The sequence below is a fragment of the Phasianus colchicus genome, chromosome 2, assembly GCF_987193195.1.
Source record: "Phasianus colchicus chromosome 2, bPhaCol1.hap1.1, whole genome shotgun sequence".
Classification (NCBI taxonomy): Eukaryota; Metazoa; Chordata; class Aves; order Galliformes; family Phasianidae; genus Phasianus; species Phasianus colchicus.
Window position 1 is genome coordinate 62,420,413 of NC_143437.1, and position 15,395 is coordinate 62,435,807.

General features: G+C 35.1%; 1 protein-coding gene across 2 annotated transcripts in view; it reads left to right on the forward strand.

Annotated features, from left to right (window-relative positions):
• The window catches only part of FAM184A (family with sequence similarity 184 member A), a 60,915-nt gene that overhangs the window by 10,784 nt on the left and 34,736 nt on the right, over nt 1-15,395 (forward strand). For both annotated transcript variants that reach the window (XM_090135842.1, XM_090135841.1), the window contains exons 2-6: nt 6,560-7,414; nt 9,082-9,217; nt 11,157-11,338; nt 12,004-12,201; nt 14,867-14,989. In XM_090135842.1, the coding sequence (XP_089991968.1) occupies nt 6,560-7,414; nt 9,082-9,217; nt 11,157-11,338; nt 12,004-12,201; nt 14,867-14,989 (1,494 nt within the window). The remainder of the gene's footprint in view (nt 1-6,559; nt 7,415-9,081; nt 9,218-11,156; nt 11,339-12,003; nt 12,202-14,866; nt 14,990-15,395) is intronic.

Below are 15,395 nucleotides of genomic sequence, written 5' to 3' on the forward strand. Positions count from 1 at the left end.
TGCATAACAAATTGGGGATGCATGCATAGCTGGTATTGTATTTCTGTGTTTGCCTTCCTTAAATGGTGGGTTACCTGCTGAGAGTCCCAGGAGGATGTAGCTGATGTTGAAACAGATGAATTTCCTGGTAGTTACACCTTCATGTAATGTATATCTTCCTTATGCTTCTTTTCTAAAGAAAACTACATTTCTTTCAAACAAAAACTATGTGGTACAGTAGACTGCATAGCTTATTTTTAGCTTAATTTTCTCAATTCTGCAGAAGAGAAGAAGTTGTTTGTTATTTATATTTCACTTGTCAATGTCTTGTATAGATTGTGGGGGTGGGGTATCGATTAGAGGGTTCAGCTCATTTTATGTCTTTCTGGAGTACATTTCTGGAGTAGTATTAACAGATGTGAATTTTCTTTCCAGTGCATCTTAAGAGTTTTATAAGGCAGCTTGTATTGCTTTTTTTGATGTTGTCAAAGGATTGAAAGAATACGTAATTCTTTGTATAGCCTTAAACTTGGGTTTCTTTAGCTTGTGTTGGTCCTTGTGTTTTCTGATGTGTTTTGTTTGTTATTGGAGTAGAAAGTAAGTTAAGTTCTTAGTAAGTGCAAGGGAATTTGTGATTACTTAATACTTAGGTAACCAGTCCATTATTCCTTTCTGCTTCCTTTTGCAGTATTTATCTTCAAGAATGTTTTCTTTTGTTATTATACGCTACTGTCACCAAAGTTTCATTTTAATTACACGGCATTTAATTTGTTGGAATTTTTTCATAATGTCCTAGTGTGTTTTGTATCCTTATACTGTGATAGAAGACTGCCTAAAATATAAGAGGTATATTAGGAACTTGTTGAAAATCCTGTGGCAAATTAACAAGTGCAAATATTTAAATTTCTGTCAGAAAAAGAAAACACATATGAAATGCACTTAGCTCTGTTGGTATGTATATGGGATTTATATTACAAGGTTTTGGTAGTGGGGAGGGCTGCAGGAGTGGCCTCTTGGTAGAGCTCAGCACTACCCCATGTTAGATCAAAGCCAGCTCCAGAAGTGTCAGGCTGTTGGCCCAGCATGAGCAATGAGCAGATTAAAGAAAGGGAAAAACTGTTGCACAATAGCAGATGGGAGAGAGGAATGAGAAGATAAGAGCAAATCATCCCTGAAGACAGTAAGGTAAGCGCAGAAAGAGAGAAGGAAGTGCTCCAAGTGTGGAGCAGAAGTTCCCTGCAGCCCATGGAGAGGCCATAGTGGAGCAGGCTGTCCCCCTGTGTGGAGCAGATCTCCCCATGCAGCAGTGGATGTGGCTTGAAGCTCAGGCAGCTGCCACCTATGGGGCCCATCTGGAGGAGTGAGATCCCAGAGGATGGGCCCCCTGATATGGAGCTGTATTGGAACAGTGCTAGAAGAGCTGCAGACCATAGGAACACCACGTGGGATCTGTTTGGGAGGGACAGCATCGCATGGGAGCGACCCCATGCTAGAACAGGGGTAGGGAATGATCATGGAGGAGTGGCACAGATGAAGTGTTATGGCCTATGCACAGCCCCTGTTCCCAAGCCCTGCTCAGGAGGAGGAAATAGAAAAGATAGGTGAGAGGATGGTACTTCTTATTCCTCACTGCTCTACTCTGTTAACGATAGGCAATAAACATTAGACTTGCCTGCACCTAGTCCTTTTCCTATGGCCTGAAAGTAATTGTTGAGTGACACCCTGTTCTTATCTCAACCCACAAAATATTTAATCATGTTTTTCTTGGTGTTTGTTTTTTTTTTTTTTTTTCTTTTGAGGAAAGGGAATGAGAGAACAACAGTCTGGTGCTTTGCTAACCATTGGTTTTAATCCACAACAGTATTCATTAAGCTTGCTTCTATTTAATGTTCCTTATCATAAATAACCTTTACACTTCCATTATAAGAGATGTTCTTTTTGTACAGTCTTTCTAACCTTTAGGCTATAGATAGGAAACATCCTCTTTAAATACAGATTATATTTAGGAAAAGAACTTGCTAAAACTAAATGAGAAGGGAAAGCTATGTATCAAAAATCTTTCCTACTTATTAGAACCTTTTCTGACTGGTAGGGGAAGAGGAGTGCATTAATTGCTAGAGATACTTGTGCTTAATGTCTGCGTGTGTGTGTATATATGCATATAAAGAGTGCAATTAAATATAAGTAGATTGTTTACTTATTTGCTGGCTAAGCTTGAAACTTTGAAAAAGTAATTAGACCTGAACAAGTTTATTGTCTCAGTTAAATGTTTTACTCCACAAAATATTTTTTTTTTCTGTACTGCCTTTAAAGTTAAGATAACATTTGTAATTCTACAGAAGAAAAAATGCTTTGGAATCTGCATTGTCCATAGGATAGTGTTTAGAAGTGCTTCAGGGTAATTTCTTTATATTCTATGAATCTATTCTTTGTATCTGGCTTACTTGAATCATTCTCAAACTTTCTGTAAGCTGCTGGATTATTTTGCAATATGCCACCATTTTAGTTTTTTTTGTTTCCATTTTATAAAAAAAAATATCAGATTTTTACAGTAGTAGTCAGAACTAGGCAATTTCATTTGAGAGACTGAATGTATTTGTAAACTGACATGTGCATCATACAGACCTGTGTGTGCCTCAAGGAAAAGGCCTTGAGCTAATTATTTAACATGAAGTTGCATGCAAATGTCTTCATTTAAAAATGAAAAAAAAATTTAAAAGAGTAACATTCTTGCAAGCATATTTAGGTGTTTCCCCTGACTTAAGATCTCCAGTTTTTTCTGAACTGCTACATTTTCAAAACAAACAAACAAACAAACAAAAAAAACCAAAAAACAAAATCCACCAACATATGCTGAAGAAATTAGATTTCTTGATTTTCCTTTAACCATTCTATATCATATACCAATTCTATATCTATATCAACTCTTAGAGATTTTGTTTGCTGCTTAGGATAGTTCTTGATGCCCAAAACTTGAGTCCTTGATGAAAATCCTTCTTTGTCTGACCTTGGTGAGAAACTCTGAAAACATTTACTTACATACCTTTGTATGATTAATCTCTGGATCAATAGAAGTTAACATCTCACAGTAAATGTAGAATGAAATCCTGTAATAGTGCAGATCTAGCAAACTGTTAAATTTAAATATTCTTTGATCATTTTGTTCTTTATGTTTATTTCCCCAGTTGTTCTCCTGTCTCTTCCACCCCTGATTACCCTCCCCTATCTCAAAAGAAAAAATAAAAATGAATATTATTCTGACTAGTTAAGATGATTCTAGCTTCAGATACCAATATTAGCGAGCATTTCCACAAAATATATATATATATATATATATTTAAAGGAAAGAGAGAGACTTGTTTATTGCATGCTTAGGTATTTAAAAATGATGTGGTTTCAGCTAGACCAAACTTAGATAAATCTTAAAAAAAAAAAAAAAAAAAAATCAGCTTTTCATGATTAAGTAGTGAAAACTAAATGGTTAAAATCATGACCCTTGGGATGATATGACTCAATACAGAGTTAAGTTTGAAGGTGAAACAGTATAATAAAATTTTAGCCTTGATGTATATTGAAAGTAATGAAATAATGAAAGCCTGAATGATAAAACAGAGAAATAGTCTTTATTATTATCATTATTATTATTTTGTTTGTTTGTTTGTTTGTTTTCAGTCTAAGAACTTAATTTTCAGCTGGAGTATATTTTGAGGGCTGGGGAGGAATGTCATGTTCTTGCTCTATTTGGATTTAAGCACAGTCAGACTGGTGTAGTTTGACTAGCTTTTTTGGAGAGATGCTGTTGGAGGGAGATGCTACAGCTGCAGACTCCATGTCACTTCCCTGTTTGTTGTACTGTGTACCTAATGTGCTGGCCCAGCATTTATGAAAACTTGCAGTAGACCAGATGGCTAAAGAACAGATGCTCTTTCTTCCATTATTTCAGTGGTGTCCAAGCAATCCTGGTCTGAAGTTCTGGGCTTAAGGAGTCTTGTTACATTGCGAGCAACACAAAGGACTGAACTGACAAACCATCTATATTTACTGTATTTTTCCTAGGGAACAAAAACTGTTTGTAGTTAAAATAATTTTATTTATTTAAGAAAAGTAAAAGTAGAGATGATATGGACATGCATAGGTTTTGGTGGGGAGGGACATACATATTATGATTTTTTTTAGAGGAGAGAGTAATGTGTGTGTTAGACTTAGCAGTAACTTGGGTTTCCCTATTGAATGCTTTGAGGGTTGTCTCTTGATCACAATTAAAGAAAAATATGTCATTAAAAATGTAACTTCAGCTGTTATATGGAAAAAGCTTCAGAGTTTATCTTGTGGAGTTCACTGTATGGCTAGTAATAATGCATGAGAAGGAATAAAATGTTATGATCAGCTGTCTACTTCATATATCTGTTAGTAATGCATTTAAGTACTTGCAATTGTGGAGGATTTTTCTGAACAATTATTTTTTTAAATCCTATAGGAAAATACTTCAAAGCTAGTTTATTTTTAATGTATTAAGGAGCAGTTATTTATCTAGTAAAGCCAAACTTAAATGTAACTTACCATTATTTAGTCAGCAGAGAGGAAGAAAAGGAGGAAAATGAATGCTTTGCTCATTGTCATGGGAAAGTGTTCATTCTGGACTGCATTAGATGATACGAATTAATTTTTTGTAGCAGTACAGTAATTCCTGGAAGATGTTATTTTAATGTTACTATTTTGTAAACTTCAACTTTTCTATTTGTATCCCACTTTTATCCATAAGTAATGACTTGTCCCTGGAAAAGTCTTGTTTCTTAGCATATCGTAGTACTTTCTGTGTTGAACAGCTCAATTCTCATTTATCTATTGATAGAGTAGGTCAGACTTGTTGGTTTGTGTGTTCCACATCATTAATAAGTTACGCATGAACAATTTGTTGTTGTCATTGTAATTTTGTTGCAGCTTATTAAAGAGAGGTGCAGTCTTGGGGTGTTTCAAACTGGTGGCTGAAGCATCAGCATGCACTGGCAGCAGCACTGAAGTGTATGCTAAGAAGAAGGCATGTCAGCTGGATGAGGCTAAATGTAGTGCTCTGTCTCAGGAGTCCCATTTTTTGAGTCTGAAATGAAGGTTTACCAGAGATATAAAATTTAACATGTTAGTGTGTTGTAAAAGGTATCAGTTCCTATTTCCATATTAATTTCAAAAGAATAAGCCACTCATTTGTTTTGATATTCTCTGTGCTGCAGAATTTATTTGGCACCTAATACTAGTATTAAGGTGAAGTATGTGTTTTTAATTGGAAAAACGTTCATTCTATCATGACTGAATTGCTGGCTGGAGCAGATGACCCAAGTGAAGCTGGCCATGTAAGAATATCATATCTGGTTTGGAGCTGAAAATGTTTCTTAGCCAAATAGTCAAATGTCTTTCAGCCGCAGTTTCAAATAGTGTTGTTTGTATTCCGTGTTGGTGCAAGACACCAATGCTAATGCAGAAAAAGATTTCCTTAGTTATACTCCACATGGTAGAGCTAAATAGTTCAGCGCTTGATTCTTGGCATAAAAAGGTCATTACTGGTTTTGTTACTAATGCTACTGCAGCTCTGTGGACTGAATCACATAGTATTTCATTAGACTCTTATTAGTTATGCTACTGTTTTGTATAAAAGGTATTAAGATCTTTAGCTGACAATCTCACAGTATTTTTTACAGTATGAATAGTTTCTTCACTGATGTATTTGTAAACATGCACACACTTCTGTATGTTTGTGGGAGTTAGGTTGACTTTTTTATTTTAAATTACAGTGTTGTGCAACTGATACATCCCATGAAAGGTACATCTAGTTACTCTAGAACTTTTACCCAATGTTGAGTAGTTTTGCTGGCTTCACAACCAACTTCAGCTGCTTAGTTCCCTTGACTCCCCAAGCTGCTGTCTTCCTTTTCTGTTCAGCTAACCGACTAGCTGGAAGGTTATCAAGCTTATGTAGTTAGAAACCTCAGATCTTAGGAGATTTGGATACACAGGTTGTATAATAGATGAACTGTCTAAAAGCAACTTGTTTCTGGGCAGCTTACAGGACTGTAAACCAGAGCAATCAGTGTTGGCATTTTAGATGTGTCTAAAACAGAATAGTTAAGAATAGTTAGCAGTTGAAAAGCAGGAATTCAAGATTTGGACTTTATTACTGCAGGAAAAGAAATTGGAACATATATTGTTGCGTGTGTGTGTGTGTATTTTCTGACAGAAAACTTCTGTTCAAATCTTATGTTTTGTTTTTCATGCGTATAATGTGCTTTTTTCACCACTGGAATTTACAGCAACAACATGTATATAAAGGCAAACTTTTAATCAGCAAAATTATAGGTTGCAAACTGTAGAAAGCTTGTTCCACAAAATGTGTAAGATTGTAATGACTAAAACAGAATTTATGCAGTCAAATTCGTAAGAACATTTGGTGTCTCGCTTGTATCAGGAAAACATGCCAGATTGTCAAAGTAGCAGAATGCCTAGGGTGCTTTTAATTTTGATTTTTATTTTTTATATAGCAGTTAGCCAGAATGTCTTTTCTCAGTATATTATTGTTTCATATTTGTAGGTAATATATGCATTGAACACTAAAAATGATGAACATGAAGCTGCTATACAAGCCCTTAAGGATGTCCATGAAGAAGAAATTCAACAAATTCTTGCAGAGACAAGGGAGAAGATCTTGCAGTATAAAAGTAAAGTTGCAGAAGAAATGGATCTTAAGAGAAAGATCCAGGTTTTGGAGGAGTCGCTGGAGGATCATAAAAAAATGAAACATCAGGCCTTGACAGAATTTGAAGCATATAAGGATAGAGTTGAAGACATGCAGCTTTGTGCAGAAGCCCAGCATGTCCAACGTGTAGTGACCATGTCAAGAGAAGTAGAAGAGATCAGGAAGAAATTCGAGGAAAGGCTACGAAGTTTCATACAGTTGCAAGTGCAGTATGAAAAGGACAAGCGTTCAGCTCTGGAAGACTTGAGAGCTGCGCATAGGCTTGAGATTCAAGAACTTCTGAAGACTCAACAGAATCAGAATGCAACCTTGAGTAAGGGACAAGAAAAGCTAGAGGAACTGCACAGACTGGAACTTGAAGACTTGAATAATAAAGTTGAGGAATTGAGACTGGAAAGAAAAAAACTCATTGAGGACTATGAAAGTAAACTCAGCAAAGCACAGTCCTTCTATGAACACGAACTTGATTCATTGAAAAGATCCCAGCTTTTTACAGCTGAAAGTCTGCATGCTTGCAAAGAAAAAGAAGTGGAGCTAAGGAAAGAGTTTCAAAATCAAGAAAGTATTTTACGGAAGAATCTGGGAAAACTTAAAACTGAATTGCAGATGGTCCAGGATGAAGCAGCCAGTCTTCGGGAAAAATGCCAAAAACTGCAGGTGGCTCTTAGTACAGCAGAAAACAATGTTCAGGTGAGGTCAATAATATGTTGTTCCAAAAATGAGTTTATTTATTTCGTTTGTTTTCCAGTTTATGCTGCAGGACTGTTACACTGAGATGATTAAAATATGTAAACTGAATTTTCTACTATTCATCATTGTTTTTCATCCACTCTAGATATTTTATTTATATTATTTAATTTTCCCAGTCTGAAGTAATGTTTATTTATATATTTGTATTCCATTCGACTCTAGAAATTCCAATCCTGGGAAAGTTTTGTTCTTGTACAAGCAAAGTGACTTGCTTTCCACTGTGCATGAACAGAAGTCGGTTGTTCCAGTCATATTACCCAAAGTACAGTATGCTGGACAGAGTATTCAAAACCATTACTACTTAGGGAACAGGAAAAAAAAAAGTCTTGCACAAATATGTTTTCCTTAGTTCTTCATGTAAATTCATTCAAAACAAAAGGTTCAGAGTGGGAAGGAAGATGCTGATGACTGATAAGGTCTGAGTTGTTATGCTGATAAATGGAAACACTTGCTAGAAAAGATGAGAAAAAGTTAAGCATATATATATATATATTATAATAAATATTTTTACAGAAATTTAATAGAACAGACTATAAATAAGATGAATATTCTGTATTCAGTGCAGTTGTGGTTGTAGTGATCACTGGTGACTATCTAGCCTAAGCATCCAGAGTGTTAAGAGCAGTAGCTTTTTGAGAAGAAAAAAAACCCAAAAACTTTCTGGATGTTAGCTTTGCTGACTTGATTATAAAAAGAGCCTTCCATGGTGTTTTTTCAGACAGTAACTGAAATGCTGAATATGTTTTCAGAGTTACTTTGATTCTGAAGTTGTTCAATACTAATATTTCTTGTCCGTAAAGAAGAACAAGACATCCCAGACAAGACATCCCTGACATACAAAGACAGGTCTTTTGGTCAGCAGAAAGATAGGACTATGTATTTGTTCTTAAAGGAAAAGTTTCCGTGAAATACTACTCGCTTTTTGTAATTGTGCCTAGTTATAAAGATCTCTGTGGAAGAGCTTAAATATCTCACTTTGGGCAATTTTAGTAACTCTCATGTTTCCAAGTATCTTAAATATGATAGTTATAGCAATCTGGAAGAATCCAGGACTTCGGTTTGAGTTGATGTATACAGCCAACCTTTCCCATTTATAATCTAATTCCAGCCAATCCTTTGAACTATTTTGCTGTCATCTTGTATAATGGCTACAGGTAAAAGATTTCTTTATTCCTTATCAGAAGATGAATACAGAATAGTCTTTTTTTTTTGCAGTCTCCCAAGGGTCTTCCAAAGTCCATTTCCAACTCTGTTTAATTAAGGAGATTGAAAACTGCTGTAAGCATCTAATGTATTCTTCAGTTTGAAGAACTCTGAGATAGGAAAAACCAGTTTCTCAACTGGATCCTGAAAATTTGTGCACTGTGTTTGTTTTTCGTATACATTTTTGAATATTATTGCACTTTGCTTTATACTTCCTTGCTGTGCCATATATCTTCTATGATATTTTTGGAAACTCACGTCATGGATATGATGTTAATGTTACAAGATTTCAGCTTGTGTTGAAATAAAATTTGTTTGCTGGCAGGTCTTTTCTGTACATTTTCACCTAACGCACACTTGAACGTTATTCTATATAGTTAGATGTTATACCATGTTTCCTATAGGTTCTTCAAAAACAGCTAGATGACGTGAAGGAGGAGGAGATGTCATTGCTAAGCAAACATAAAGAAGTGGAAAGTGAGCTAGCAGCTGCCAGAGAGCGCTTACAACAGCAGGCCACTGATCTTGTTCTCAAAGCCAGTATGTATGTTAGTAATGTAATCTAAAAATGATCTTCATCTATTAATTCTAGCATTTCTTTTTTCTTTGAAGCTTGTGGAGGTTTAGCATGCCTAAGGACTGTTTAATGCTCTTCGTAGAATCATAGAACCGCTCAGGTTGGAAAAGACCTTAAAGATCATCAAGTCCAACTGCAGCCTGACCATACTATCCTAACTAACAACCCTCCACTAAATCATGTTTCTGACAAGTGTTCTTTTATTAACTGTTTTGATATTGCGTAGTTTGCACTTAGGATTTTTTTTTGTGTGTATGCAATTAATTGTACACAAGTACAGTGCTTTACTTTGTGTGCTCTGTATATATCTTATACGTCTTGAATCATGTTGCATTAACTATATGTCATGATTTCATGACACTATACTTGTATAATATGCTTCTGTCTTGCATCTGTATGTTCTCTATGTAATCACCAAAAAAACATTATTCCTGTTTCTCCATCCTTTTCATTTGCTTTGTGCCTTTGCTGAGACAGTGGTACTTTGCTTTTTCCTCTGCTTTCAGAAGATATGCAGTTTATTGGTTAATAAATTCGTTAGGATTTTCTTTATAGCTCTTTATAGCTGTTTTCTTGACTTATTTGTGCTTATTAATATATGGAATGACATATAAAATGGTTTAAGACTTGACTGTACATGTGTGGATTTTACCTCATTAGTATTGTAGCTGTAGCAAACTGTTGGGTGATTGGGCATGGACTTGAACTTCATTAACTATACTGTAGGTAGACTAAAAATAAGCCCCTGGCTTATCTTTGGCCTTATTCAGCTGAGCAATCATAGAAACATCTGATTATTTTCCAGAAGTTAGTAAAAGCTGGGGGGGTCCTTCCCAAGTGTCAGTTTGGATAAGATCACCTTCTTTTGAGGGCTGGGATATTGCCAGACTGGACCAGTTGGTCTTGGAGATAGAAAATACTTCGCAGCATTAGCTTGCAAATACTGTAAAGTTACTATTACAGATGGCTATGTGTGGCCTAGCCCTTGAATGGTGTATGTAAATGTGGCCTGTATCAAGGCTTTATTTCTGTCCTTCAAATAATGAGGCAGTTCTATAGATGGGACTAATTGTATTTACCGTCTGGAGAGCTTTAAGCCGAGGACATACATACTATGCATGTAAGGGCTTGGAATAGGCTAGGTTTTATATTTTGACAATATAGAGGCCATATGGGACCCAAAACTATGAGGTCCTTTAGCTATGTAAATAGCTAAAAGTAATATGTTTCCTGTTAAGATAATCTCAGTCATAGCTTTTAAATGGGATGCTAATCCTCCAAAAAATAGAAAGGCATCAAAAGCAAGCCTCTGACCTGCAAAGATTTAGGTCATGCCTTTCTATAGCAGGAATGAGTTCTACTGAATCTTTCAGTCAGCCTCACAGCAAAATGAACAAAGTGGAATTTTGTAGCTTCTACTTAGCTTTAGCTTTAGTTGCTTTTTAGTTGCTTAGCTTTTAGCTTTAGTTGCTATTTCTTGCATGCTGTTTAAAATTATGAGTTTGATAACACGTGTTTGCCACTGGACTTCAGTTTTTTGTTTTCTTTTATGTAGCTTATTGTGGGGTAAAAATGCATGGTTTTAGGTGAGGTTAGTTCTTTGGGACTGATTGTGCATCTTCTTAGTCCTGCCTATTTCTGTGTTCTCTTGGAATCAATATGCAACTTTGAAGCAAAGAAATTGAAACTGAAGGAGCCCAAACACCAAAGTATCTGCAATTGTTGGATGTTTTAACAATAAAAATAAAAAAGAGTAAAATGGAGGGGAAGGTAAGCGTTGCAATGAGTGTGGAGATCCACATGAAAATTTCCACTAAAGTTTTTCTAGAAATCATTAGGGAATGAATGTGTACTTCATTTACAAGACCAATGACATGAGGTTTTAAAGAGTTTTGTTTTTAGGTCACATTGGAACGCTTCAAGCTACCCAGATGACACAAGAAGTTACAATCAGAGATTTGGAATCAGAAAAGTCTAGATTAAAAGAAAAATTATCCCAACTGGAAGAGGAAAGAAACTTACTACAAAGCAAAACACAGAGTCTGGATGAGCGACAAAGGCAGCAGATTCTGGCCTTGGAGAAGGTTAGACAACTTACTGGCTTCAGCTGAATAAAAGTAGAAGACTTACATTTATAAGGAAAAAAATGAATGTGTTTTAATTTTTGAGTTTGACCTGATTTGGACCAGGTTTGTTTCAAGTGTACCTTACATTGCAACATGGAATAACTAATGTAGACTGTAAAGTGAGAACAGAGGGAAGTAAGTCTAGATACTGCTCATATTCTTCCAGACATCTTAAAAATGACATCATTTTACTTACTATGATAAGCACAGACACCTAATATCAAAAGTGTCTTCTTAGAGAGAAAGGTGAAGTGGTTAAATAACTTAAAAAAAGATTCTCTAAAGGTCTTCTGTCTATGTTTGAAAACAGTGAACTGAAATTTTCTGCAGACTTGATACCTGATTGCTCTTTCTTCAGATTAAATAGTACAAAACCCAAATTTTAATACAGATATATTGTTTGCCTGGATATACTTAAACTGCTTCTTTGCTTACTTACTGAATTAATAAGTGTTTAGTGTCTGCTCAATTTTCTGTATGTGAAAGTTAATTTTTGTAGATATATGTTATCAGTAAAGTTTTATATATTTCTTCTTAGTTTCCTTCTACGTTCCTTTTTGAACTGTGATAGGATTTTGTTACCCTTGAATACAAATGATTTTTTTTTTCTCCATCTTTTCTAGAAAGTAAATGAAGCAAGGGAGACACAGCGTGAATATTATGAGAAGGAGTTGGTAAAACTGCAAGCAAGGTTAGAAGGAGAGGCTGCACAGTTGAAAGAGGCTCATTCAAAAACTTTAGAAGAATTGGCATGGAAACACCATACTGCAATCGAGGCTGCACACAGCAACGCTAATAAGGATAAGAAAAAACTGCAGATGGTAGGTTTGCTTTCTTTGAATAATCAAACAAATTCAAAAAATGCAGATGGTATAATTTGAACCCTGTAGTGCATCATTCTGATGAAAGGCAAATTTTATCTGCAGATTTGCTGAACTACTCTGAAGAAACTGCTCAGTCTTTTTTAAAGTAACATATATCTAACAAAACAACAACAGAAAACTCATGCTCTTCTCTTTATAGAGAAGAATTCTCAACTCAAAACAATTTGCTTTGTAATGAAGACTACTACTTTTTAATTTAACAAGCGTGTTTTTCCAGTTCTTATGGCCCATGAATGGTTGCTATTTCACTCATGATCAGTTTTTCAGCATCTTGAAACTGAAAGGCTTGCTGCTGTTATAGAATTGGCCTTTTGGGATAAGAGCAAAATGTTTTTGCTGTAGTCACTGATGCTTAGGGAAGGTAACTTACTGAGGGATACTGTGAAACTCTTGCCTTTTGCAAGTAATTAAATTAGCTTTCAGTATGTAATAGTCTTTCCATATGACTGATTAAAATATTTGAACATTTTATGTTATTGTACAACACATTTGCATCAATGATGTTCTTATTAATTTACTTCATTATGTCTTGGCTACTTTACAAAACATTTTTTTGAAGAATTTGTTACTGAAATTAATGTAAAGAGTAAAACAGAAGGCATCATAAAATAGTTGTTCTTAAGTCATTAAATTAGAGATGTTACCTATTCTAACTATAAATGTGAGAATTGTGAAACTTTATTCTAGATGGGGGAAGTTAACTTATACAGGGATGTCAGGGTCTAGATCTCAATAAATCTTAATCACTGTACTGTCTCCTCTGTGGAATGTATGTCTTGAATCACAATTTGGGGGTTTTGAGTAATTCAAGAGAGAAACAGATGGTGTCATATGGTGAGAGGTGTTGAGTTTAATCTGTGGAAGAAGCATGATACAAGAAACCTTTGGGTAGTGGACATGGAGATTTCTTTGGTTCTGAAAGAGTAGGAAAGTCATCTGGTAGTCTTTGGAAAGAATAGGGCATGAAGAGACTTCTAAAGAATGAGAATAGAACCCTGAAGAAATGACTGAAATTTCTTTCCATCATTTTTTTCCATCTATAGAATGGAGTGCTGCCATTTTTGTAGTTTATCAGCAGATAAAAAGATAAGAGTAGAAATGCTAATAATTTTTCAGTACGGCACAGCTGAACTGAGAGGTGTCATAAAGAATCTAATTACTCAGTTATCAGAATAGAGTCTGAATAGCACCAGTGAAATTTTGCAGACAGGAGATTTCATGATACAAACAGAATAAGTATAACTTAACAAGCATTATTTGTCACGTAGTGAGTTATCTGGGCCTGGTAAAGAAAGCATACATTTGTTATGTTTATAGCAGTGTATTATTCAAAGTACAGCCCTCTATTTTGTCACTTTGTCCAGCTTCTACCACAATCAAAGAGGTTTATTTCAAGCTGTCTATAAACAGCTTGAAATAAATTTTTATTGCATATTGCAATAAATAGAGTGCTTGAGTTAATAAACTACTAGGCTTAATATGCTTGCCACTAGCTCCAGTAATCAGACAAGGAAGAGTTGGCCTCCATTTCTTCTTGGAATGAGCCAGATGACAATATGTTGCTGTTTTTCCTTAGAGTTTTATACCTTTTTATGACAATCTTTTACCTCCTTGAATTTTTGAGCTATGAATCTTCCTTTCTCCAGAATCTTACTGATGCTTCAGTTGTGCTTTTTGTATCATACAAGGCTCTGATCTATGTATTTTCTCTTAACTGCTTCTAAGATATTACTGATTTCTTAGAAGTCTGAGCCAAGGTATTCACAGATGCTGTGAATTGATGCTAAGCCTTGCATTACAGCTGAATTCCTAGTAGGAAGTTAATAAGGGAGCCAGTAGTGGCATAGATTATTACGTTTAAGTCCTGTATTACCTGGCTCTGGCGCACCTTACTTGGCAACCTTAATTGTCTACAAGATGACTTGGTGATTAATGGGTTATGTATTATTCAATTGAAATACATAATAAAGCTGTTAGTTTTAACATACTTCAGTCTGAATGTCTCATGACTGAAAATTCATTCTGAATAAAGTAAATCTGAAAAATAAAATTACATTTTTCCTTCAGCAAAAAAGCTTCCAGCAAAGACAGAAACAATGTAGACACATGTAAGAGAAAATAGCTCATCCAACAGAGCTGTTTTCAGAACTCTTTGTTAACACTTTTTTCATTCAATTTTTATAGAGCTATCTGATTATTTGCATGTAGCTGAAATTAAAAACAAGACTGCTGATTTCTTTCAATTCTATGTAAAATTTATTTTAATTGCAGAGCTGACAGAAGGCTGAACTGTGAAAGTAGCTGTAGTTTTAATGATTTTTCTAATTAAATGCAAAGCGAAACTAGTAATTGAGAAGGAAGTCCTGCATAACCTTATTTTGTGGTTAATCAAGGATTTTAGATGACAAGCTGAAAAATTAATAACTCCATCTTAATTGGACATAAATGTTCATGTTTTAACACTCGGAGGAAATGACAATTCTTGCTTGAGATAAGGTGTACTGTTTATACCAGGATGGAGAGTTGTTATGTGATATCCTTGTGCTTTTTTATAATCTTACTGCAGGTGTGCTTAATATTTCTTTCACCCTTATTTCTGAAGGAGTTAGAGCAGCAGTTTGAGAAGGAGAAACTGCATTTGGAGGATGACAAGAATCAGCTTCGACAGCAGCTGGAAAACCTGAGGGAAGAACTGACAACGAAACTGACTTCTGCCAATCAGGAGGTAAGAGTCAACGTAATTGTATCAGCTAACGTTTCTGTGCTTGATCATCCGTGCATTTAATCAATAATGATCTTGTACTTAATTTGTGCTTAGAGTCCAGTACAAAGACAGGACAACACTGTTCAGTCTGTGTAGTGCATTAGTTCTATCAAAAGTAGAATATTTGTCAAGCATGGTAAGTTACTTGGCTGCTTCTGAGCAATGGATTAATTGTCTTCTCCAAAAACATCAAAGCAAAAAAAGTATAAAAAAAATTGACAAGAACAACCTTGCTTGTGTTAACTCTGCTTATCTTCTCATTAGACATTTAGATCTCTACACAAAGCATGTCAAGAGAAAGGAGGGTGGAATATATTTTTGTTTAAAGCCATTTTGGTTCATAATTTGCACACAGTAAATTTTAGTC